Source organism: Anser cygnoides, chromosome 19 (assembly GCF_040182565.1).
Source record: "Anser cygnoides isolate HZ-2024a breed goose chromosome 19, Taihu_goose_T2T_genome, whole genome shotgun sequence".
In the NCBI taxonomy this organism is placed as follows: domain Eukaryota; kingdom Metazoa; phylum Chordata; class Aves; order Anseriformes; family Anatidae; genus Anser; species Anser cygnoides.
In genome coordinates, this window is record NC_089891.1 from 10211613 (window position 1) to 10237787 (window position 26175).

A 26175-nucleotide genomic window follows, 5' to 3' on the forward strand; every position below is an offset into this window, starting at 1 on the left:
TTGTCAGGAGCTGTAAAAGATTGCATGTGTAGTTGGGGCGTGTTCTAAATGCTACGCAGCAGCTATGCGTGTACTTTTCTGCCACAAAATGGATTGAAATTCATTAAAAATTGAAATAAGTGGGGATATTACAGCTCTGAGAAAAAGCTGTTAAGCAAGTTGGTTGGCTTATCCTGCTGCAGGAAAATTAATAACCTTGTGTCGTTTTGGATTCCTTCTACAGGTTTGTTCGAGGACTCAGCACAGAAGATTATGTGACATGGTTGAAGGAGTACTGTGAAGCCTTTTCCAGTGATCTGACTAAAAATCCTGTAACCCATTCCAGTTTCACGTACAGCGTGTGCTTTTGGAGTAAATGAACACACTACAAGTAGCCTACAAACTCATGCAGGTACATAATGCTGACAAATTGATGGACAGAGGGAACTTGGGATTCTTTGTTAGTCACTGATCAGAGGGGAGGTGTCTGATAAAAGACTGTTCCTGGTGCCTTGTACTGAAGAGAACAGGTGTGAAAACAGTTTAGAAGTCGGTGTCTTGCAAGCCCAAATCCCAGCTCCTGCAGTTACTTGGTTCTGTAACTTTTATTAATTTAAGTAGTCGCACTGCAGACAGCAGGATGATCTAAGAGCAGCAGGCTCATGCTTCGTGAGCTGGTTGAATTACGCTGTTACATCTGTGAAGCCCATGCTCTGTCAGCCACTGAGTATGAGAAATAAACTCCCTAAATTAATGCAGTGGACAGATAGATGTTTTGCCTGTTGTTGAGCGTAATAATGTAGGATTTATGTTCTTGTCAAACTTGGTTAAGTTAAGAAAAAATCTGGGGGACTACAGTAATAAAATTTGCTGTTGGATCATTCATAATGGTGATTTTTTTTTTGTGATGTGGTCTACTAGCAATTTTGCTTAGTATCCATAGGTTTAGGAAGACTTTTTTTCCTCTAGCAATCAGAAATAGATTCAAATATCTAAATTTCTTACTGTCCTTTCTTTCTGCTTTTATAAAACAATATTTCAACAATCTGTGAACCAAATAAAATAAAAAATAATTTTTAAAAAGGGCTAATTTGTCTGAAGGCCCAAAACTGCAAAGAGGACTTGCACTTAAAAAGTCTCTCTTTGGAATATTATTGTGTCTGAATACTCAGACTTTCCTGTTCAACAGTGTGTATTTACGTATGTAAAAATAATCCTGTGTGTTCACAGCTTTTCTATGTATTTCTGTTTCTATCCTAACAAAAGTTATTTTTTTTTCCTGACAAAAGTCTTTTCATTGATTTTTTTTTTCCCCCAGGGGATCTGTTGAAATACCTGAAGGAGAAAAGACAGCTGCTTTGTGTGTTGTGGGAATAACAATGACAGACCTTTATCCAGACTGAGTCTTGGAATTTCGTCTTTGGACAAGCTGCTTTGACAGAAGGTATTGTGTCTTACAGCATAACCTGGTATGTTTGAAAACTCGAATGGCTTTCAAAATGTGAACAAACAGCTTAAGCTGGACTTGGTGATCATTGTAGGTCCCTTCCAGCCGAACCATTTTATTCTATTCTGTTCTAATAGAAAAAATGCCAAATCATGCTTGCTGTGTGTGTGTAGCAGAAGGTGAGCAGCGATACTCAGTGCCTCACAGTTTGTTTTATGGCTCTGTGAGTTTTAGAAGACGGATATATTTCCAACTCATTAAGTTCTAGTCATTGGAAAAAGCAGGCCCACAAGTGGTATTGATTCACCGTGCTGCTCAGGCACCCTTTCTTTTGCCATATTTCCCATGCAAATAAAATCCAGGAGGGGAATTCCTAACAAACGCAGGCAGCCCTGTAGCCTGCAACTGGACTTTTTGGTTGCAGAGGAAAAAAAATAAGTGTGCTTGTTTTTAAATACTAAAAATCTTCATTACATGTGAACGACTGGATTTAAGTCTAATATAACTTTGCTGTAAACTTAAAGGCAAAGAGTATGAAAGGACAGTAGGGGAAAGAGCCAGGCCCTCCGAGATCTCATGCCACGTTCAGAGCATGAGTTTGCCTCCTGGTCACAGCAGGATTCTCTGATACCTAAGCCATGCCAGTCATAAATACGCTCTTTGGCCCTTCCCTCATAAAACAAAGTCTGTGTTCATTAAAGCTATCAAGTGGCTTTGATAAAGCTAGACTTTGCTGAGGACATTGTGCTTAAAAAGTCAGATTAATACAGTGGCAGGGTACGTGTGCGTGCCCAGCGACGAGGCTGGGTGGGTACGGGCAGTAGCAATCCCACGGTGACTTCAGTGAGAAATACAGCTTTAAAAACAGCGTGGAAAGCTGGAAAGCAATGATGACAGTGAGGTTAGGGTCCCGGCTTCCCCCCCACGTCCCGCTGCCTCTGTGAGCGTCAGCGTGCCAGCTGCCGCCTGTCTCCAGGCTCATCTTTCCCATTCGGTAGCAGCCAAGCCCGGCGGTGCCTCCGCTCCCCGTTCGGTCACCCACACGTCAGCAGGACCAAGCTCCCCAGCGCACCTCACTTGCAGCCCACGCTGGTTTTTTAGGGCGCTGGGGGTGGCCGCGTCCCTCGGGAGCTGCCCGCAGGACACCGCTCCGAGAGCAGCACCGGTTGGCGGCACCCATGGGTGCCAGCGCTCACGCTGCCCCCAAACCAGCACCGCAGCGGCCATCCCACTTCGGCCCCATTTAATCCGGGCCTGGGGCACCGGTGAGTGACCTCCCTTAGCCTCCTTCAGCCGGTCCCGGGGCTGGTCCGAGCTCCTCCATCCGGGGGGGCGGCAGCAGGGGGCGCCCACGGGCCGTGCAGCCCGGCCCCGGCCCGGCCCCGGCCCCAGCCCTGCTCCCCGGGGCCCGCAGGCAGCGGCAGGTACCGGGGCTCTGCCGGCCGGACCCCCCCGGAGCAGCCGGGGGGCTTCGCCTTTGCCAGCTGCTCAGGGGATTCCGACTTGGGGAGCAGCAGGGGCCGGCTCGAGGGAAGCAGGCGGCTTCTCCGCCGCAGCCGTGCCTTTTTTCACGGCTCCTTTACTCCTGGGCTCTGGTTTGCTGCTGCTGAGGTCCCGCAAGGTGAGCTGGAGCCCGTTTTGTGATAGGTGCTGTCAGCGGAAAGGAGTGGAGGAAGGTGAGGAAGTGTAGGTAGGAACAGTTTACCTAACGCAGTCAGTTTTTCAGACCTGACTAGGGAAATTTGGTGTATTTCTGGGTTCTGTGGCTGCAGCGCGTGGTGCAGGGCGCCAGCCACCGGAGGATTCAGGCAGGCACCCTCTGCGCCTCTGCCCAACTCGTTTGCACAAGCAGCCATCGGCTTTGTCACTGCAGAAAGCTGTCACATCTGGGGACGGGGCAGTCACAGAAACCAGCACCCAAACCTTTCTTCCCCTTCAGCAGCACCGTGCCTGTGCTGCTGGCAGCCCCTGCCGCAGAGCTCTTACTGCTCATCCACCTGCACGGCATTGCTGCCCGTCCCTCCTAGCAGGGCAAACCACGTAGCTCTGGGGGCAGGGGAGAGCTGTGAGCGTGCTGCTCGCTGGCGCCTGGAGCTGCTGCACGTGTGCGGGCTCAGCTGCTTCCCGTCGCCGTCACCCGCTGCCCTGCGGGTCGGCCGTGCTGAGCTGGGGCAGGAGCAGTGCTTCCTGCCTGCCAGCAGCGTGTCTTCAAAGCTAAACAGCCCTTCCCAAGGCCTCCTGGGGACAAAGGTGTCCAGGAGCAGACTGTTATTACCCAAGCGGCCTGGGCGGGTTGGTGCCTTTCCTTTTTTTCTTGGAACCGCGTGGCAGCTTCTCTCTCGCTCTGCGCAGGGCGATGGGAGCAGGTAGCTGGCAGCGGGAGCCCTGCCTGGGAACTGCCACCTAGCCCTTGAGATTCGGTTACAACACCCGTGGCGTGTGCCGGTCAGCCTCATTTTTAACTTCCTTGCGGGGTGAATTTCACAAGCCCGAGGTTAGTTTGTGTTTCAGCTGTTGCTGTAGATACTGTAGCTTCTGTCCCTGCGTGTTTTCTTGTTTTTCTCATCTTTCTACAGCCTTACAAACGTAAGAACTAAAGGAGCACGTAAGTTCAGGGTTTCCAAAGGAAACTGTGGTCTGAGACATGCAAAGAAATGTCAGTGGTAGAGAGTTATACATGTGGTTAGTAACAAACTGTTTATTTGTTTTGCTAACAAGAAGCAGGTGTTGCAGAAGAGTCAGGGTATTTGGGGAGCGAAGCAGGAGGGTTCCGCTGGGGGCTGGCAACCTTCTAGCTAGCATTAACCCCTGCTGGTTTTAAGCACGAGAAGTGGAGTGTGGTGATGAGAAAGAATGAATTTGAAAGTAGCTTTAATCTTGTAACATTAAGAGAAAAGCCTTTCAACTTTCTTATTTCATGTTGCCCATTTAATGTGTTGTGTCAGCACTGTCAGGGCTGAAGTCAACAGCAAAACAGTGGCAGGACTCAGTACCGGAATGAAAACATTCCCCAAAGCCTCTCGAAGTGTTCGAGGAGAGCTGCAGGTGGTTATTACCAGGACTAAAGCACGTGAGAAAAGCGTCTAGTCTGTACAGAGAAGCTCATGTATTTAAAGGGTTACTTTCCGTCATTTACTATGAACTATTTTAAAATGCACTGTGCGACAAGAATCTACCAGTGCCTTAAAAATTCTTCACTGAAAAGCTAATGTTTGTATCATCTCTTGGCTGACACTGGTTGCTAACACGATGCTGCAGTGTTTGGTCTCTGCTGGTGCCGCGTGTATCCAGGAATGTTTGTCTTCATCACTGCTGAGCACTTCTTTTATAAATGGGGTCTGGGGTGTGCTGTGCTGCACACAGCTGCAGCGGATTCTTGGGCTCTTTAATTCTTCCTCTATTGTAAGACCAGTAACGAAACTGCAGGAGTGAGAGTCCCTGTGCAGAAGTAAAGTAGTGTTTGCAGGTGAGAGGAGCAACTGGGAATGAACAGCTGAGTTTTAGGGCGCTGGCTGTAGGTGGGGAGAAACGGTCCCTGAGCACGGTACGTGCTGCCCTGAAGGAGAGCCTCCGCAGGTACCAGAATTTGTCCGTAGAGAGGGGGTTACAGGGGGAGGATCAAAAGTCCAGTTGCACCCGAGAGTTTGCAGGAAGGTTGGGAGAAGGTGCCTGGAACTTTAATCCAGGTTGTTTACGTAGTTTCTGTTTTTTTCTGAATCGGGTTCACGGATTTAATTGGCACTTCGTGTGAAAGGTTTAATTTCCTGTGCCGGGGTGTTATTTTTAATTACTGTTAGCAGGATTTGGTTAGGCTTTCATTTTGCCTCACGTCACCCAGGTAGGATATTTCCTTTGCTGGAAAATTGACTCACTCGTCCCAGGGCCCCAAACCAAGCTGTCAGGTGAGAGTTCCCACTGCGCACAATTTTCGGGATTCATTTTTGCTCTCTGGTGCACAAATCTCCCTTTGTGCTCCCTTCCCGGTCTCACACACTGTGAGCAATTAGTGCTTCTAAAGCGTGTGAATTACCTGCTACTCTGACAGTGAGGAAGTACACACCAAAGTGCATCTATGTATGTAAATACTGCTTTGAAATAGAGTGCTGACACATTCTGATGTTTATTACTGTTATTTTCTTGCATTTAAATAAGTGAGTTTGATAGAAGTTTAGTTTCTGTTCAGTTATCACTTTGCACACTGTTAGCTGACCGGTTTGGCCCCCTCTTCTGCACCAAAGGTGCTTTTTCCCAAGAAATCCAACGTGTAGGTTGGGCTGCAAGATCAGCGTCTGGTCCTTGAAGAATACCATCCAGAAAACACTTCCACTGGTCAGACTTCACCAACTCAGTAGCCTACAGAGGTGGGCCGTACCCTCTACAAGCACATACATTAGTACAGTTGTGAAAGATAAAGAAACAAGGCTATTACCGCTAGATTTTAGTAGCCTGTAACCTTCGGAAGAGCACTGTTCCCAGTGCTCTGCAAAGCCTTGCTTTCTTCCTGCATTTAAAGTTCGGCGTGTATTTGAAGAAACTCTTGAAAACGCTTGTCTCATTCCGAGCTGCCCAAAACAGAATGAAAAAGCATCTTAGAGGTGTGAAGACCACGGGAAAGGATAGGGGCAGTCTCAGTGAAAACGTTTTATGAACTAGAGACTGGATGTGGTTTAGTATTTAAATATCGAGGTGATCTGTTAGCCCCAGGATTTCTGCTGGTGGTTGCTGAGGGAGCGCGTTTCCAGGTTCTCTCCTGAGAGCCCTCGATCGTGATACTGAGAGGAGCTCTGGAGGGCTCTGCCTCTCCGCCAGCCGAGGCGGCAGAAAAACAGCCAGTAAAAGGGAGAGGAAACAGAAAAGCTGTTTTTATGCCTGCAGACTCTGCCTTTCCAGGTACAGTTTATTTAATGTATTTCACTCCTGGCAGCGCGTGGGGAATGGCGTGAGTCACTGGGGGAGGGAACGCCTTGCGAGGACAGAGTGCTTTCCCTGCAGGTACGTGCTGACGGGACTTTGGCTGCTGCCAGAACCGCCGCCGTCGTGCAAGGGCAGGGGCTGAACATCTCACGGGGCTACGTGCAGCCGACGTTGGAGCGGAAGGGGGCCGCGTGTTAAGGAACGGCCGCGCTCCTGCGCTGCAGGGGCTCGGTGCAAGCTGGGGAGCGGGCACCCAGCGGGACCCAGCGGGTGCTGGGCTGGTTTGTGGGGTCCTCGTAGGTGGGGTGGGATGCTCCCCTCCTGCCTGTTCCCGGTGATGGGGGCCCACAGGAGCCGTGCTGGTGGTGGGCCCTCCTGCAGGCAGTCCCGTACACCCGTGCAAGCTGTAGGGTGTCCCCAGTGGGGACGGGGACAGGGATGAGCTGGGTTCCTGTGGCCGCCGTGGCTGGGAGGACCGATGCGCGGCAGGCAGCTCTGTGCAGCGAGCACGTGGGCTTTTGGGTCTTTCTTGGCAATGTACGGGAGGGAATCCGGCTTTTCCTGGAGGTGCTGAGCCAGCTTGATCCCTTCGGCTGGTGAGACCGGCTGACAGCAGCGCTTCCAGCCCCGTGGCACCCGATAGTGCTGTGGGGCTGTTCCTCCCGAGTGGCTGCTGCTGATAAGCTGTTGTTGATAAAGCCTGGGGTGCGTAAGGAAGGGAGATAGAAGCGCAGGCAGGGTTTGCTGATTTACTTGTTATGATCAGGGCAAGCTCAGAGCTCGTGCTGGAGGCCTGGGCTGTTGCAGGAGGAGGGGAAGGGACATTTCCCAGCGGGCAGGGAGCCTTGCGGAGTTTGGGAAGGAGCTGGCTTTTCTGCCTGGTCAGCTCCTAGCAGGGCACAGGCTGCTGCTCTGTATGCGTTGTCAAATCCCAAGTTCCTTGGCGTGCACAGTGCAGCATTCAGCAAAGGCTGCCTTGTGCAGCACGGCTGCCTTTGGGGAGCAGAGACGTCCTGTCCCGCAGCGGGTGCACCCCAGCCTGCCGCGAGCCCAGCCGCTGCTGCCGGGTCCTGCCCTGCTCCCCCCTCCGCTGTGCAAACAAGAGCAGCCCCTTCCCCTCACCCCTGCTGCAGGTTTTCTGGGGGAATGCAGGGCGTGAGTGCCAGAGCGTGGGGATTACGGTGCTAGCTCCTGCCTGCAAACACCAAACTGTGAGTACAGGTGGCCGGGGGAGCCGGGCTGTCCTCAGAGCTCTGCTCCCACCGGCTGCGGCTGCGGCAGGACACACACCTGCTAGGGAGTTGGTGCCCACTGCCTGGTGTGCCCATCTCCTGCAGGCCCTCAACCCCAGCTCTAATTTCTCGGGTTATTTCGTATCTTTGACTCATTTTGCAGCAGGTTTAAAGAAAAAAAAAATACCAGCCACATCAACGGCGAAATGCAAAAGCCTGGATGTGCTTAAAATGCCTCCCTGGGATAACTTCCCATGGCTTTGGCGCAAGCTCACGGAGACTAAAAGGAAATTGCCGGAGTCCCTGGGGAGGGCAGGGTCTGACCCAGCGCGAGGTGATGCTGAGCAGGAGGTGATGCTGAGCACCAGGAGATGCTGAGCAGGAGGTGATGCTGAGCACGAGGAGATGCTCGGTCTCGCTGCTGCTGGGGCTCCCTGGGGCCGGTTTGTGCCACGCCGCTGCCAGACGGGCTGCGGCAGGCAGCCGGCAGCGGCTGCAGCAGAAGAAGCCGTTCACAACATTAATGAAAGCTTTGACAAAAAGGAAGCCGGGGAAGCTATTGTCTCGTTGGCCTTGTTCTCATAATGTCTGCGTGTAATAAGTCTTTTGGTTATGCTTGTGGCTTCTGTGACAAAGCAGTGATTTAGGGCGCTGTCTTTACGGAGGCAGAGCTTCTCACACAGGCCAAAGTGTTGGTGAGTAATATTTTACCGCAAATTGTCGTAACTGGAGCTTGACAACTGCTGTAGGAAAGAGGGTGGGGGGTTGTGTTTGATTTATTAGGTGGCTTGCTGCAATTTGCAAGAGAAAAAAAAAAAGAGCTTTATGCCAGCGCAGCCACGAGTTTGCATATCCTGCAAGTAAAAGTCTGGGTGAGCGAAACTGCGGGGGGAAAAAACTCGGCGTGTTTCTGCCGGGAGCCCCAGAGGTCGCTTGCATCCGTGGGAGGCACACACATTTCAGCTGCAAAGGGGGTTCTGGAATCGGGAGCATCTTCAGATGCCTGCGAGCCTTTCCCAGGCCTCCTGCAGCAGTGCTACGCTAGAGGGAACCGTTCCCTCTCCAGCCCCGGCCCGCATCCCCCGTCCCTCTGGATCTGCGCTTATGGTGCAGAACTTCACTGACCGAAGGGAAAGCGAGCCCTCGGCGTGGCAGTGCAGGAAAAAGGAGGCGGTTTTGCCTTCCCATGTTAGCAAGTGGTCAAGTGCAGAGTGACACCTCTGGAAAACGGCGCCTTGTCGTTGTCCTTCAGCCGAGCCAGCAGGTCAGTGAACGTCCTGCTACAACCCACCTCTGAGACATCTTAAGGATGAGCCTTAAAGAGGGAGAGGGATTGCTTCTTGTGCTTGCATCACTGAAAATTCAGGTCATGTTTACTACGGGCAGCTGGAAAACAATGATCTCAGATGCTAACAAGTAACATCTGAGGGGAATCATTAAAACACTTGTGTTGTTTTGTAAGCACCTACTTCATTTTTTTTTTTGGTCTCTCCAAAACCAGTTTAGCTATTTTTAAAGACTTGTTTGTCCCTTCAAGAACCCGATGTTGGATTATCTAAAACAAGTGAAAAAGACTAAGAGGTTGCCGTTCCTTTTAGTTTTAAGTGGAAAAAATGACCAAAAAAAACATTGTACGGCTTCCTTTCTGCTATAGAATGGGCAGACACCTAGGGGCTGAGGGCTTTTTGTCCTGCTGCAAGCTGCCCTTGTGCAATTTCCTTTATTTACATCTGCCTGGCAGTGGCCTCAGTGACGAGATGGCTACATGAGTTTGTTGGAGTCCTTTGGAAAGGGGTACCGAGGCTCGCAGGAGTGAGCTCCGTCGCGCGTTGCCCTCTGATTTACTGGCATGAAGTAGCTATACACAGTTACTGAATAAAAGCATTTTCATCCTATTTTGTTCTGGCATTGATGCCTTCATACCAGGATAACAGGGGAGGTCATGGGCCATTAATTTAAACCAGGTGGGAAGAATTACTCAAAATTGTTTGTGTGCTGGGAGACATCTGATAGTGTTACAGTTTTATGTGCTCATATTTAGAAGTATGTGAACAGTGTGTGGCCTTTGTAGTGCTTCTTTGTTGTTGTTTTGTGGAAGTTGTTGCAAATCATGTTTGTTCACTGCTGCAAGGGAGCCAGAGCCAGACTGGGAGACAGATTGGCTTCCGGGGAGCTTGGTATTTGTGTCGTCTGCTCTGCTTGCACGTGTGATCACCTACCTCTGTTCTAGGACTTTTGCAACTAGAACGAAAACAAGTGGCAATTAACGTGTATCAGTGGCGCGATGAGTCCTTCAGCAAGTCATTTGCAAATCTAATACACACATTTGTATGTGGAATTTAGCAGCACGGCCATATTACTCCTCGCAGGGTTCGGTGGGTCTAGGAGCTACAGACTAAGCGAGGAAGGACACAGCCTCACCTGGTGTAGGGAGGAATAAGGTTTGGGGAAGGGAAAACCGCCCCTTAGCGCGACTGGCCTGGTATTTATTAGTTTGATTTCTGATATGTGAGCCGCCTAGGCTGGCACGTAGAAAGTATTCTGCAATTCAGCGAGATGATAAAATAATGACATGATTGCCTGCTTCTTGAAGCCGCGAGGATAATGTCCCTAAGTAGCACCAATTCAGGCGCCGCTCAGAAGGAGAAAAGGCTGCTCAGAACCAGGCCTGCGCTGGTGAGCGTTTGCAAGAGTCCCCTCGAGGTCAGCGCTGAGCGGCCGGCTTCCAAGCAGCTCGCTTAGGAGAAGGTACGACTGTACGATTGCCCAATTTGCAGGGTAACCGCGCTGCTTCAGCCCGAGGAAGTGCAACACCACAGCCCCGGGAGGGAAAGCAGCAGCGGGACCCCGCAGCACCACCAGGCCAGCAGAGACCCAGCCCTGCTCCTAGGGACGGGCAGGAGGGAGGCGAGGGGAAACGGAGTTTCTTCATTTTCTCAATCATTAAAAAAAAAAAAAAAAGGGGGAAAAAAGGAAAAGTTTATTGCCAAGTCAGTGTTTTAGGGTTTTTTTTTTCCAGAGCCCACTAGGTACATTAAAAATGGGTAAATCCTGCTCTGGGCGCATTGAAGCCCGCTTCCGGGCCCGCCGAGCCCGCGCACACACAGACAGGACAGAAACGTACGGCAAGGTCAGTGACAAACGTATTATTTGATCTGTATTGGAAATTGTTGTAAAAAAAGTTACAGTAGAACCTCGTAAATCTGCAGAACAGGGAGCTTTCACACACACGCAAAACCTGGAGGCCTTATTCCACTTCCAAGCAGAGTTGTAATAGCAAAGTGCTGTAGTGAGGTCTCATATTACAAAGACTTCAATAATCTTACAATTATAGGCTACAGAACATTTACCAAAATGCTTGAAGTATCATAAATTAACAATAAATAAAGTACATCTGAATGCAACACGGTATTTGTTCAGTTACTCACTGACTCGCAACACTCGAGTTCTCGGTAAGGGGTCTTCCAGTCCTTGGCGCGACGCAGCGAGGTTCTGCTGTGGGTGATAAAGTGCTGAGGCATAGAAAGGACACGAGACTGCAGCATGGTCACAACAGTTTTCAGGCAGTGACGATGGATTGCTCTAGCCACTTTGTTGCATGAGTGCCTGTTTCTTTTTTTTTTTTTGGACATCTAAGACAAAAACAATTCAAGCACCTTCCCAAAGAGGAGTTCTACAGATTGTCCCACGTTTCTATGGCTGGTGAAACACACAGACATGTCAGTGTAGCAGTTAATGCATGATGCCACTTCCACTTAAATACACAGAAATGCTTTTTTTTTTTTTTTTCCAAAGCACGTGTACTCAAACTGAAACAGACTCGTTTTATTTATCCCCCTGAGTTGCCTAGAGGCGTTAAGATGCACATAGGTGGGGTAAGCAAGCTTGTGTCACTGTGAGTAGGAATCTCTCCTGTTAAGACTAAATGAACAGCTAGTACGTTGACTTTTATAATTCCTTTTACACATTAAATACACACGGGCTCCAGTTTTTTTTCTCACTGAAGTCAGCAGCAAAAAGCCTCTCTCTGAGGCTGGGGACGAAGGGGCACCGCTAGGACCAGCCCCCGGCCAGGACAGCATCGAGGGACTCCACATTCGTTCAGAGATGTGGCAGAGACGTCCTCGTGCGCCTCTAGGTGAGACATTTGGGTACATTCAGCTGTTAGAGACATGCTGGGCCAAATCCTCACTGCGTGGTGGTCTGCTTAGGGCAGTAGAGCGAGGTCCACTGACAGCAGCTGAGGCCTTATGGAAGGAGATAGTGAATCTGTAGGGATTTTTTTATTATTATTATTTTAAATAACAAGGGGGTTACCTAGGGCCTACCTATTAAAAACAGCTATACTCTATGCTGTGAAAGTAAGTTTCCCCAACAATTTCACAAGCTAGCAATACAAGATAGGTATTGAAAGGTTTGATGTAAAGACAGTTTGCCATTATGCAAAAGATTATTTTTCCTCTCCAGTTAAGATAACATCCTTTAACTATCTTAGAATAAATTAATAAATACTAGTTAAATTAGAAAACAGTACATCTGGTCAGACTAGTGATACAAGACGGTTCTAAGGAAACCAATCAGGAGAAGAAAAATGATCTTATCATGAAATATGTGCAGTAATAACTGGCCACAAAGACATATGGAACCTCTGATTTCCCAGCATTTGTGACATTCAAGTTAATTAGAAGAACAATAGCAATGTTTAAGTCAGCTATCTAGCCTAGCCTCCTCCTCAAATCTAAAACGTAAGTCCATATTCTTCCGAAAGAAAATGCAGTTGGCTACTAGTGTTGCACAAGTACTCGTCTCTAGTTAGTATAATTGGTTTGTGACTGTGCAGGATTTGCAGGATGGGATGAACGGAGGCAGTCAGAGACTGCACTGCCAGGTTGACTTGCACGGGCTGCTTCTGCCGTTCGGTTTTTCGCATGGGATCAGTTGAGCCTTTACCTATGCGTGTTATCGGGAAAGCAGGAGTGTGCATCGCATCTTCATGCTAGACACGAATTATTCTTATGTGGCTATCTGTATTTTCTATGGAGCTTTCCATTGTTGGTTAAAAAAGTTCTTTCTAACAATAAAAAAGTTGTTTGTTAATAGCAACTGTTCTGTTCACATTTAAAATTTCACATTCCCTTTAGAATGTAGTTTTAAAATGTGGAGCAGAGCTGACATGTTCCCCGGCTTACACCACGTATATTAGATGGAGAAGGAACAGTTTTTACGCCACGCTGTCACAGCCTTTTCCTGAATTATCTGCTTTTCCAATATCCATTTCAATAAAGTCCTCTGGCAAGTCTTGCGTGCCCTGCGCCGTGCCTTCCGCCGCGCCTTCCTCCGCGCCCGGCTGCTGCCGGTGGCACAGCCCAGCTTTGCACGGTCTCACCAAGGACAGAAACACAGCGCCCAGGACCATGCCAGCAGCACAGGAGTAGAAGGCCGAGCTGTAGTTCTGTGTTTTATCCACTAAGACACCTATGGAAGACACATTCACACCAGTTAGCCACAACCTTCTCCCACATTCTTGCCCACCCTGCCTAGAAGAGGATTCCTACGGGTACCGCTGCATCAATATTTGCAAGGAAGAGATTAACTGATGACAAACAGATGCTACCTTAAAGGAAAGGTGGGAAAACGTTACGTTCAGTCATCTTTATGCAAGTGAGAAGACCTGAGTCACTGCAGGGACACTAGGACACTTCAGGCAGCTATGTGTTCTGGTAGATGTCACCTTTTTTGCGGTGCGTGGTAAGACCACCTGCACAGGGAGAGCAGTCTGCTTCTGCTGCTCGCTGCAGCCTGAACTGATGCCAGTGTTGGGTTTCTGACAGGATCAGGGCAGCACTGCAGTGTTTTTCTCTGCCCTGAGGTTCCTCCGTGGAGCCTGCCTCGTCTTTGGGACTCTGCAGAGCTGCATTGCAGCAGTCTTCAGGCTCCGAGAGCCTCCTCACGCTAGCTGCAGGTCTTTAGGGTAGCACTATGACTAGGGCCATCACAATACCTTCTAGAGAGGTCAGCACCAGTATTTATCAGACATACAAAAAGCGCGATGAAAAGTTCTGGTTACCTGCAAGGGGTGGGCCAGCCAACCCAGCTAAGCTCTGAATGAAGACGTAGACTCCAGCTGCGGAAGACATTTTTGCAATGCCAACCACGTCGTCTTCTGCCAGCAGAGGAATGTGTGTGCCCGCTACTGTTCCGAGCATGAACCCGAAAAATACGCTACATGTCATCAACCCCCAGAATTCGGAGGCAAAAGGGAAGGCAAACAGTGCTACGGACAGCAGGACGACACAGATGAGTTCGATGTAGATCTTGCGGATAGGCTTTTTGTTGAGAACCCAGCCAGCTGAAATTCTTCCAAAGACCTCTGCGATCGCCATGGCTGACAGTATGTATGCAGAGTGGTCTTTGCTGATGCCAAGGCTGCGACTCAGGGGAATGATGTACAGGGAGGGAGCAAAGAACCCCAGGGTAGCAAATAGGCCAAAGAATGCATAACAGATAAAGCTAGAGTCTCTCATCACAGAAAAGTCCAGTAGTTTGGTTTTTGGTTCTGTAGGGGGGCTGTTGTTTTCAACGAGGGTCTGTGCGTGTTCCTTTGGTTCTTCACTTTTCGGCTCTGCTTTGGTGTTTCCAGGCACATTTCTGGGTGAGGTAGTTATTTCGACTCCTGAGTCGATGGACTCTATTGAGGTGCGTGTTTGCTCGTTTTCAAGCATGTACTTTGTCTCCGTGGGCTCTTCCGGAGGCTGCACTTTCACTTCTTCTTCTGCTTGCTCTTTGATTATAATGGGTCGCAGCAGCGATCCGCAGATGACAATGCTCAGCTGCAGCACCCCAACAGACAGCAGGCTGTATCTCCAGCCGATCTGCTCCTTCAGAGCAGTAATTGCTGAGGAAAGAGAGCACAGGAACAGCGCGTAACTAAAAACCCCTGCGGTTACGCCAAGAAGCTATCTGAATTTCTGGTTAGCGGAGCAACCAAAGCCGTAGCACTTCTGGCACCAGCTGAAGGGTCCGGAGCACCTCAGCCCAGACGGAGGCTGAGCGTGGGCCCCTCCTGACCATGGACCTCATCCTGCCCTGCCCAGGGCCACCCAGGGGTGGGCACCCACGTCTCAGCAGGAAGGCCAGGCATCACATCGCACATCTGGCTAGCAGAAGCTATCTTGCCGCTTGTCACTTTGGAGGTCCCAACCCGTTTGGGATGTGCGGGGATGTAGGTGGTGTTATTTTTAGTGAATGAGAGCAAACGCAACGTTTGAGTTTCCTCTTTCAGCTGACCCCACCCTGCAGGCAGCTACCAGAGGAAGTCTGTCGGCCTCACTCAAAGGTGCGTGCAACTGCTTAATTACAAGCCCTCAACTGCAACCAAACGAGCTCTGGGATGGGTATTAGCCGAGCACAAGCGTGCCCATGAGGCCGCCATCTGAAGGAAACGCCCCGGACACGCTGCTGGGGAGAGGGCAGCGATGGGGACGTGTGGGATGTGCTCCTCTCCTGGGCTGGGGGCAGGTCCCCAGCAGGCTGCGGCCGCTCAGCCGCCTGCGCTCAGCACGAGCCCACTAACCTTTAGGAGCAGTTATTTGTACTGCCTGTGTTTTAAATAGCTGGAGTTTCTCAAGTCTTATTTTTAGCCTGCGAGCTCTATAAAGGGAACCAGCGGGTCGGGCAGCGGTGCAGCAGGGCCTGGCGTGCCAGGCAGCGCTGGGGGGAGCGCAGCCCTTTCCCCAGCACCTGCCTGTGCCCCTTTCCCTCTCCCCGCCGCAGCTCGGGGCAGCTGCAAGCTGCTCAGCACCATCCCTTGCGCTGGGGGACTCAGGACCCCTCCCTGACAGCACGGCACCTCGGCTGCTGGGGACAGGGGAGGGCATTTGCCACGGTTAGACCGCTCTTTAGGATTACAAGTAATCCTGCCTGCGGGGCAGGAGAGCCGCAGGCACATCAGCTACAACCTGGGGGCCGCAGCAGCTCATGGTAAGGCCAGCGAGCACCACTGGGTTGGGAAAAGGATCAGAGCAGGATTGTGGTGTAGGCATGCAGGAATTCACAGTATGCAGGCACTGTACCTGGTGCGAAGGAGAAGACAGCAAAGCATTCCCCTGTAGATGCCACTGCTGTGACCAGCGAACGCCTTTTGTCAAAATACTGTGATAAAATGGTGACAGTCGGGAGGAAAGAGAGGCAGTATCCGAGGCCTGTGAATAAATGCCAAAAATTGCCATAACAACAAGTAAGGGAGGGGGAAACACTGATGCGAGAACACGTTAAGTCAGCTTTCCTGGTGGTGAGATTACAGTATCATTTCGGCCAACTCAGCAAGTCACCCTGGAAGAAAACCATTGGGGAAACCAAAATGTTATTTTTTTAAATTGGACGAGAGGAAAAAAAACAAAAGCAAAACCCAAGAAAAAACAAAAACAAAAGGCCCAAAACCCCAAACCTGCTAGGCAGTGCCTCCTGTTCCCAAACAGAGCAGTATTTGCTTTGAGGGCCTCATCTGCTTAAAGACTCTGAGCCTGCAGCGGTTGCTCCCGTAAGCGAGGCAAAGCTCACTGGCAGCAGACGTGAGCAGGGCATCCAGGCCAGATTGGAAAAAGGGCAAGGTAACAGGAACAAGAAGCGAGGGAAAGGAGAGGGTTTGACCTGCGAAGGGCTCTCGCCTCCCCAGCAATCCCAGTTAAACCAGCAGCGAGCGGGGCTCCTGCCCGGTGCAGGCGCGGCGCCCAGGCGGAGCTCGCTGGAAGCGACGTGAAAGCGTGCGGCGGGACGGGGACGGGGACAACTCACCAGAAACGATGCCGATGGTGACATACATGTCCGCGACGGTGCGGGCGAAGGAGGCAGTGACCATGCCGGTGCTGACCAGCACCCCGCCGGCCATCACGACGAAGCGGTGACCGAAGCGATTGCTTAGGACGGTTGACAGAGGAGCTGGGTGGGAAGAGAGCCGTGGTCAGCACAGGTCGGTGGTCAGCACACAGGTCGGCAGCTTCCCCAGCTGCCGTCCCCTTCGGAGCCTCTCCCTGCGCCTCTGCCCCCTCCCAGTCCCCACCACGTGGCACCTCGCCGTCAGCCTCGCAGAGCGCAGCATCGCCCCTGCAGCCACCCTCGGATGAAAAGCTTCCAGAAGAGACCAAGGCATGGCAGCCTGGGACAAACCTGCTGCAAAACCCACCGAAACAAGCGGGTTTCAATGAAAGCTCGGGTTATACGTGAGGCTTTTCACTAAGGAATTAGGCTGTGAAGTTCTCTTTTCATCAGTTTCATTTCTGATGAGAGCCAAGCAGCTGGGCTGGGCTCAGCCCCCGGAGCCGGGGACGCAGGCTGCGCCCTCATGCCGAGCAGGACAAGTGGCTCAGAGGGCCTGGCAGGTCGAGACAGCCATTTCGTGGTGTTTCAGGAACACGGCCTCCAGGCTTTATGGAGGCTACGTGTCGTGGAGCCATCAGGGACGCGAGTCCCAGATAGCCCAGAGATCGGGCCCTCGCATGCCGAGTCAGCAGCACGGCTGCACCTTCTGACCCGTGCCCTTTACTCTTACCTGTGAAGGTCTGCACAAACACACAGATGGATATGATCCAGGATATCCTGCTGTTGGTTTCGTCAAAGCTTTCCATCAGGTCGTTGAAGAAGACTCCAAAGGATTTTATAATGCCGTACGTAAGAGCTTCCACGAAGAAGAAAGCAAAAGCAACCGTCCAACCCCATCCTCCGTCAGGCACTTTAGTATAAACATTTGGAGTGGTGCACGGCATTTTTACAGCCTTGACCGTCATTTTTGATCTGGAAGAGAGGGGAGAACAAGCCAGGCATCAGCGTAAGAAGAATTCTGCTTACGGAGGCACGGCCTAGCAGCCAAACCATCGCCAAGGTGCCGTTGGCCAGTCCCCGGGCTGCTGAGGAATTAAATGCAGGCGCTGGGCTAAAGTTCCTCCCTTGATGGTCCCCCAGGGACCGTTTCTGCTCGTGCCCTTTGAACCGAGGGCTAGAAACTCCCCGCCCGGCACCAGGGTGAGCTGTTCCCATCAGCGAAACCCAGCGACCGGCTGCGGTTCAGCGCAGGGGGCTGGATGCAGTTCGTGAAAGATCCGCCGCGGCACCCGGAGAGGGCTCGGACCTCCGGGGCTTCCCACGGCGCTCCCCGTCCCCGGCCCTCCCGCGGGGCAGCCACCAGCACCTCCGGGTGCTGCCGCTCTCCTGCGGGGCTGCTGGGTGCCACAAGCCACGGCCACGGCACGCTGCCGCCCGCCGAAGCCGCCGCGCATCGCCTTGAGCGGCTGCTGGCGCTCGGGGCGGACGGCGGCTGCTCGGGAGCGTGCTCCTTCCCCAAAAACACCGCGCCGGGGCTGCGAGCCCTGCCTGCCTGCACCTTCCCGGGGCGGGGGTCAGCGTGCCCGCAGCGGGGACGCCCCCGCCGCCACCAGCTCCCCACGCAGCCCTCGGGGCTCAGCCGCGCCGCGACACCTGCGGCGGTGGCGGCGATGGGGACGTCCCGGCGGTGGGGGCACGGCATCCACCCGGGACGGGGACGGCGAGGGGGCTGCACCCCAGGGGCTGCCACCACCACCCCCCCACCACCCCTCCGGGGCTGAGGCTCCCCGCTCCGCCAGGCGTTTCCCTCCTCCATTTTACACGCCGGAGGAACCCCGAGCGGCTCCGGCAGCGCTTCCCCATCCCACGGGGGAACTTCTCGCCCGGCGGCAGGCGTGCGCCTGCCCGGCTGCGGCACCCACGGGTGACGGCGAGCAGCCCCGCGGGTGCCTGGCGAGGGCTCTGCGCCCCCCCCCCCCTTCACCCCAAAGTAGGGGGGGGGTGCAGGGGGGCACCCAGCACCCCGCTGCCCCCCGCTCTGCGGTGCCACAAGGTGGGTGCGGGCCGGTGCACGGCTGTCCCCGGGGGGGTCCTGCCGAGGGACGGAGCGAGCCGTGGGCTCCAGCATCGCTCCCGTGCCCGGGGGGGGGGGCCCACGACCACCGGCGGGGCTCGAAGTTTGTCTGAGCCCCCCCCCTCGAGAGAGAGGAGCGGGGTCGGGGCTGAGCACCGGGGGGGGAGGATGAGGTTAGGAGGCACCCGGCTATGTAGGAGCAGGAAAAAAAAAAAGCAATAATGCCAATTCTCGGCGTGCATAATGGGCATTGCGATGCGGAGAGGGATTAAAGTGAGGCGGGGGGGGGGGGATAAGAATGGAGGTGCCCCCCCCCCCCCCAGCATCACTTCGGGAACGTTTCAGACCTGGTTTCTGCATCGCCGCCGCACCGGCTCCTCGGCGGGCGCCGGGGGCCGCCGGCTAAAAATAAAGGGATGCGGAAAAGGGGAGGGGAGGAAAAGTGGAGGGGGGGCACAAAATAATACCAAAAAAAAATAATTAAAATTAAAGAAAATATATAATAATAATAAAAAATAACCCGCAAGCCCATCCCTCCCCCACCCGGCAAGGTGTCCCCCGAAAAAAAAAAAAAAAAAAGGAAAAATAATAATAAAAAAAAAAACCAACTCACCGGGGTGCGGGGGGCTAGGGGCGGCCCATGGCCGGCGGCGAGAGGAGGCGGCCCCGCTGCCCGCCGGCTGCTCCCGGGGCCCGCGGCGCTGCTCGGTGCCCGCCCGGCCGCTCGGGGCCGGCCCTTTATAGACCGGCTGCAGCCGGTCTCCGCCGGCGGCTCCGCAGCGCCATGTGCGCGCCCGGCCCGGCTGCGGCGCGGCTCGGAACGGAGCGGAACGGGGCGGGGGGGGGGGGCTGGGGGCGGGGCTGGGGGCGCGGGGGGGGGATATTGGGGGGGGATGGGGGGATTTGGGGGGGTTAAGGGGGGGTTAATGGGGGTTTGGGGGGGGTTAATGGGGGGATTGGGGGGCGTTATGGGGGGATTGGGAGGCGTTATGGGGGGCTTAATGGGGGGTTATTAGGGGTTTAGGAGGGGTTACGGGGGGATTTGGGGGGTTATGGGGGGGTTAATGGGGGTTATGGGGGGGTTATGGGGGGGTTAAGGGGGGGTTAAGGGGGGTTTGGGGGGGTTACGGGGGGATTGGGGGGCGTTATGGGGGGGTTAGTGGGGGTTTGGGGGGGTTATGGGGGGTTTGGGGGGCCTTGGGGGGTTACGGGGGGGTTATTTGGGGTTTGGGGGGGATTATGGGGGGTTAAGGGGGGGTTATGGGGGGGTTTGGGGAGGGTTATGGGGGGATTTGGGGGGGTTATGGGGAGGTTAAGGAGGGGTTGGGGGGTTTGGGGGGGGTTATGGGGGGTTTGGGGGATTACGGGGGGGTTATTTGGGGTTTGGGGGGGATTAATGGGGGGTTAAGGGGGGGTTGGGGAGGGTTATTGGGGGTTTGGGGAGGGTTATGGGGGGTTTGGGGGGGCTTGGGGGGGTTTAAGGGGGGTTATGGGGGATTAATGGGGATTCGGGGGGGTTTAAGGGGGGTTATGGGGGGATTGGGGGGCGTTATGGGGGGGTTAATGGGGGGTTAATGGGGGTTACGGGGGGTTAAGGGGGGTTGGAGGGGTTATGGGGGGTTTGGGGGGGCTTGGGGAGTCTTAAGGGGGGTTATGGGGGATTAATGGGGGTTCGGGGGGGGTTTAAGGGGGGTTATGAGGAGTTAAAGGGGTTGTGGGGGGTTTAAGGGGGGTTGTGGGGGGTTTAAGGGGGGCTATGGGGGGGTTAAAGAGGTTGTGGGGGGTTTAAGGGGGATTATGGGGGCTTTGGGGGGTTTAAGGGGGGTTGTGAGGGGTTTAAGGGGGGTTGTGAGGGGGTTAGGGGGGTTTTGGGGGCTTAAGGGGGTTTATGGGGGGGAATGGGGTTGGGGAGGGGGGAATGGGTTTTTTTTGGGGGGTAGTGGGGTTTTGGGGAATGGGAACAGGATGAGGGGTGCACAGGGGGGTGCAAAGGTGGGCTGTGGGGGGTTTGGGGAGGGGGAGAGCACCCTGATCCTGATCCTTCCCCCAGCGCCTGCTGGGGTGCACAGAAGTGGGCGGTTGGGGTTTTGGGGAGGGGGATTGTCCCCCGAACCCGCTACCCACCCTGGCACCTGCTGGGGTGACAGGGGGTTGGGGGTGCGGGGGGGTGTGCAAAGCTGCATGGTTGGCGTTTTGGGGAGGGGGGATGCCCCCCGATCCCGCCACCCGCCCCGGCACCTGCTGAGGTTTGGGGGGGGGGGGGTGACGGGGTGCGGGGGTCCCGGTCCAGGAACCAGGGGTGCAGCAACCCCCCCGCCGTGAGTAGGGCAGGGGGAGCCGGCGGTGCCCGCAGGGAGCAGCACGAAGCGTCCCCAGGAGCACGTTTGGGTTCGCGCCGAGCTCAGCCCTGGGGCTTTTGCGCCCCAATTTTGTGCCCCCGAGGTCTGCAGGAAGGGCTCTGACGTGTGGCCTGGGCTGGAAGCGGAGGGCATCGCGCGCACGTTTAGGCCCGTGGGGAGCGCGGCCGTGGTCCGGCCACCTCTGGGCAGAGCCCCCTGCTCCCTCCTCACCCCGCAGCTGGGTACGGGGCCGGGAATGTCCCCGGCTCAGGCTCACCGGGGAGCCGGGAGGCAGGAGCGGGACGGGACGGGAGCAGCGTTTGCACGCCGAAGCCCCCGGTGCAGGGTTTGCGGAGGCTCGGGGCACGCGCACCGTCCCCTCCGCGCCGTGCGGGCAGCTCCTGGAGGGAGAGCATCTCGCCGTGCGGGGAGCTGAGGCAGCGGCGTGCGGGTCAAACCGGGAGCGGGCGGCACCGGCTCGGCACCTACGTGCCCGGGGGAGGAAGGGAGCGGGGCACTGGAAACGCGGCACGGGCCGGCGGCTTCCTGCGCCCGGCTGCAGGGCTGGAGCTCGAGCCACGGCGCTGCAGGGTTTCCCCTAATTTTCCTTGAGATCGGTAACAAAAAAAAAAAAAAAATAGGAAAAAGCTGCAGCTGCCGGTGTCCTTGAGCAAGGAAGGAGCGCTGCGGTGCCCGGCTTTGCGGTGCCGTGCTGGCACCGACGGTGTCGCCTTGTACCAGGCACCGACGGGCGCTGCCCTCTCGCACTGCGCTGCCCGGGGAGCCTGGGGTAACGGGGAGCCTGGCGATGCTGGCTCCGAGCCCTGGGGCAATTACCCGAGGTGAGACGTTCCTTCGGTCCCTGACCCGTCCGCCAGGGCTGCTGCTTTCGGGTCGGCTGCAGTCCCTTCGGTTCTTTCACAATGGGAATTGCCGGTGGGGCCGCACGGGTACATTTAGTGGGCAGCGGGGGCAAAATTTGGCCAACTTCTAGCAAATGGGGCAAATAAGCTCTCGATCCCACTCGGTAACTTAGACAAAGCAATTAACTTGACTAATTCCTCCCGGCAATGCCGCTCCGTCGGCCGCTGACCCCAGCGAGCCCCCGTCGCCCTCCCCGCCTCGTAATTCTTCCTGGCAGCGACGGGCGCGAGTGGTTCTGGGCCGACAGGAGAGGTTTGTGCCTCCGGGGGAGAAATCAGAATGCAAATATCTCTGGCACGAAAAGAGCCCCAACGCGAGGGCGATTTACTGCCTGGTATTTCTTGTCAGTCCTTTTCATCTCCCTCTCTGCTTCACCTTCCCGTTCCTCTCCCTGGCGCTTTCCGAGCGCGGCGAGGCTTCGGGGAGCGGCGGGGGCTGTCGGAGCCCGGCACGTGGCCGCTCCCGGAGCGTCCCCAGCCCGGCCACTTTCCCCCGTCGCTCGCCCTCCGTTCCCGGGCCGGGCTCTGCCTCCGACGGGCGCTGAGCTCCGCGGGAGCGGCGTGCGCGGCTCCGCAAAACGCAGCAGCAAAGAGCGAGCGCCCCGTCCGCGGGCATAAATCAGGCAGGAGCGGAGGCGCGTGGGGAAGGGAGCGCAGGGCCCCAGCCACTGCCCGGCTCGGGGACTCGCAGTTCATTTATTCTGCTCGGGTTCGCCGGGCCCTGCTCCGCATGTGTAATGTTTGCTCTGAAAGACCCAGCAGTGTGATGGGTGAAAAACATTCCCCCCCCCCCCACGTCTCGGGACCTGGCAGAAATCCTAGTAAATCTGCAGAAGTATGTTTTTGTCAGCGCTGCTTGTTCTGTTAGGGGAACTGGTGTAAACTATTCCAGCCCAAAACCTTTTCCTGGAATAAAGTCCCGCGTTCGGAGCGCCGTCGGGACGGCGTTACCGGGAACGGGGCTTCGCTGCCAAACGTGCTGGTAACGAGGAGGCAGGATTCGTGCACCCTCTGCCCTACGCAGAGAACTCACAAAGCACCTGCTGCCCTTTGCTGCGCTCGAACCAGAAATAAACCCCGTGCGTGATTACTTTGGGAACGAAACGAGGATTTTTCCCCCTGCCGGGATGTGGCCGGGCGTCCGTCCTCGTGTGGTGCTGGGGCTGGGGTTTGGGTTCCTGGTCCCTGCCGTTCCGCTCGCCAGGCAGGCGCGAAAAGGTGAAAGCATGCGAAAAATGTGAAAGCGATGGCGCTGGCCCCGAGATTTGTCAGCTTCGGGTTAATGTGTAATAAACAGGTGACGGATCTGCGCAGCGCCGGGCAGGGAGCTCGGCCGCTCGGGGTTAGGAGGTGCCCGTGGCATCCCTGGGCAGAGCGGGCGGCTGCCCTCGCCTGCCCGGGCAGGTCAGCCCCGGAGGTGCCTTCTCCTATTCCTCCTTCTCTGCTCAGCGCAGGCTGCCGGTGCTTTGGGGTTTTCCTCAACTGGTTCGTCTGGTTCTGCCTTATCCCCCCCTTTCTCTCTGCGAGCTGCATTATCGGCCTCGTAAAACCACGCTTTCGCTATTTTTTTGGTAATTATTCCCAGCTGCAAAGTGCCTGTTGTGATGCCCGTGCGAGCAGTCCCCGGTGCGACGGCGAAGCCCACGCGATGCTGGGGGAGCTCCGGGCGGGTTATCCGGAGGGGGAAGAGGCCTCGATTCCCGGGGCTAATTATGCACGAGGAGCTAATCGGGCTGCGGCCGCCGGTGCAGCGTTTCCTGCTGACAACTGCTTAGCGCGAAGCGAGGCGCCATGTTCCCACCGTAGGCAGCCTGGGAGAATCTTTTCAGAGTCGTGGTTTTTTTTTTTTTTTTGCAGAAACAGCTAAAAGAGGCGCAGACGGTCGCACAGCTCCGTCCCCCGGGTGCCGTCCGGCTCCGCTGCAGCGGCGTCCCCGGGGAGCGGGGATGCTGCCGAGGCGCAGCTCCCGGCAGGTACCGGGGCTCGTTTTAGGGCCGGTTCGTCCTCGCAAGGGGGTTTGAAGGAGAAAACCCCGCGGAGCAGCCGGAGCCGCCCGCACAGGCAGCGCCGCGCTGCCTTCCGTGCCGTGCGGGCGCCTGGGCTCGAGCGGATGATGCAGGGGATATGCGCGGCGTGCGGCGGGGGCGCAACGCCAGCGGAGCCCAGACTTTCCCGGGAACTGGGGATCAAAAGGGCCGGGGAGGCACCTGGGCCAAGGGGGTCGGGGGGGAGCACGGGGAGAGGCTGGGGGTGAAGGCAGGGCTGGGCAGGGGGCGCCGGGCAGCCCCCGGCTGCCGGCTCTCAGGGCTTTGGTGGGAGCGCCCCTCGGGGCACGCTGCCTTGCGTGGGCACAATCCTGCCTTTTGCAAGCTCTGATGTCATGACGCGGTGCTGTGGGGCAAGCTGTGGCGGGGATGGGTGGCCCCGTAACGATGTGGGGACGGGGACCCAGTGGCCCCGTTCCCTGCTGCCCACCCGCAGGTGGTGCGGGTACGGGTGCCCGCAGCCACGGGCACGTCCCGGTCCTGCACACGGGCACGCGGAGGGCGATGCAGGTGGCGCCTTGCTGGGGTTTGGACCCGCTGCCGATAGTCCCGGCGTGGGCAGGGGGAGCAGGGCGAGAGGCGCGTGCCGCGCTCCCACCACCTGACCCCGCGTCCCTTCCAAATGGCTCCCGAGGATCGGAGATGGAGAAGTTCCGTCCGACGCTCCTGCAGAGCTCGGGGCCCCGGCTGGCTTTCCGCGTAAATTAGAGAGAAGAGAGCGTCCTTTGAAAACGGCCCCATTGTTTTCCTTAGCCGTGTCACGCCGGCGTACCTCCCCAAAGCAAACAGGCAGCCCTGCCAAGGCTCAGGCTGCCTCTCGCTATCTGGATGCTCGGCGGGCGTGGGGAGGCGGAGGTGCGGCGGCTGTAATTGCGGTCTATCGCTCCTGCCAGAAGCCGCCCTGCCAGGCCAACCCAGAAGCCCTCGTATTAGCAGGCAGCCTCCGAGCAGCTGGCTTCGTTTTTTAGCGTTCGCATTAAAAAAACGTAACCTTGCCCGTGCCTTTTCCGCAGGGAGCGCACGGGCTGGATTTCCGTCCTCGGGGCCCTCACGAGGAACGGGGTTTTGTGGGGTCGCGGGGAGGGGGACGGCGCGGGGCCAGCCCTGGCACGGGAAGGGGTCGGCTGCGGGATGCTCGGGGCTGCTGGGGCTCGGCTCGGGGAGCCGGGAGCTGCTGGACGCCGGTGGAGGTGCCGGAGGGTTGAATTACACGGCGTGGCTTCCTGGCAAGGCTGCGGCCGGCCGGGTTCAGCACGGCTCAGCCGGGATGCTTACGTGGAGCTCGGCTCAACTCGGTCCTTTTCCTCGCCCCCCCCCGAACCGCTTGGAGGCCCCCCCGCCAGTCCTCCTGCCCCGTCGCCGTGCGGAGAGCCCCGGCGCGTTGCTCGTGCGCCCCGGCCCTTCGTGTGCTAAAGCACAACTCCAGTGTGGGCTTCCCTTGCCACTGCTGTGCGGGAGCCCCAATTCTCAGCTCCCTGCGAGCCACGTGCCTGCCACGTCCCCTCTGACGGGCGGCGGTCCCTACGAGGGGCTCGGGGTCCCCGCAGAGAACACCTCTCTGAAACCGCCCGGTGCTGGCGGGGAGGAATCGCAGTTGTGGCCCCGCTCCTCTCCCGTTCAGGCAGGGGTTATGAAATCCTACATCAATTTCTGGACAAGAGCATTCACCTCGGTCAGCAACGGTGCCGGTGGGCACAGGGCTGTGTGCGGGGGTCGCCGTGCGGAGCCGCGAGGCCCTCGTGGAAGTTTGCGAAGGAGAGCTCTGGGCAACGGGTCGCGAATTGGGCTACATCCCTGATCGCTGCCCTGCTGTGCTGCGGAGCTGACGGCGCCGAGCTTTGACGACGCGCGTGGCAAACCCGTGAATAAATCGTTTTGCCAGCTGCAAATCTCCCGGCCTACAGATGGGGCTCATCCGATCCCCCCTCCTGCCTCCTGTCGCGTCGTCCCTTGGTTTGTGGCCGTTCCCTTCCCTCCTCGCCCTCCTGGGTTATCTCCGTGGCTCCTGTCCTGCTTGGCCGCGCGTCCCCGGGGCGCGTTCCTGCTGCTGCCACGCTCCTGTGCGGGGCTCGGCGTGGTTTTGGCAAAGCTCAGCAGCTTCACCTCGCTTTGGCCGTAGGTTGGCTTTCGCAGCCGTGTCCCCGCGGTCGGTTTTTGGGGTGTTCGCTCTTGGTGCCTCTTTGCCGCCTGTGGCCAAACCCTGCCCTAAGCCAGCCCACCAATTCGAAGCGCTGTGCTTAATCCTGTAATCCTAGAAGTTTCTGGGCTTTTTTGCGTTGCCGGTTTGCCTGATTTCTCTTATTTTGCCCCGGCTGGCTGCAGCGCACGGGCACCGTTCCTGTGCAGCGGGCGGGCACTCGGGCAGCAAGGGGCACAACGTCAGGGCAAAACCGCTCCTGCGGCCG

General features: G+C 56.0%; 2 protein-coding genes across 8 annotated transcripts in view; one reads left to right on the forward strand and one right to left on the reverse strand.

Moving 5' to 3' along the window:
• The window catches only part of ARSG (arylsulfatase G), a 44104-nt gene that overhangs the window by 637 nt on the left and 17292 nt on the right, over positions 1-26175 (forward strand). For 2 of the 7 annotated variants that reach the window (XM_066980231.1, XM_066980229.1), the window contains exons 2-3: positions 224-391; positions 1298-1423. Coding sequence is in view for 4 of the 7 variants with exons in the window: in XM_066980228.1 (XP_066836329.1) it covers positions 23672-23698 (27 nt within the window). In the remaining 3 variants the exon portion in view is untranslated. Of the gene's footprint in view, positions 1-223; positions 392-1297; positions 1424-23582; positions 23699-23876; positions 25724-26175 lie in introns of those variants that run through there. The other 5 variants (XM_066980228.1, XM_066980225.1, XM_066980226.1 and 2 more) reach the window with 5 other exon arrangements.
• SLC16A6 (solute carrier family 16 member 6) lies at positions 10698-19234 on the reverse strand. Its single transcript, XM_066980234.1, has 6 exons — positions 19077-19234; positions 17120-17361; positions 16366-16509; positions 15645-15773; positions 13640-14467; positions 10698-13047 (listed from the first exon to the last, which is right to left on the reverse strand). Exons 2-6 carry the CDS (start codon positions 17352-17354, stop codon positions 12794-12796), a joined length of 1590 nt encoding a protein of 529 aa, XP_066836335.1. The 5' UTR covers positions 17355-17361; positions 19077-19234; the 3' UTR covers positions 10698-12793.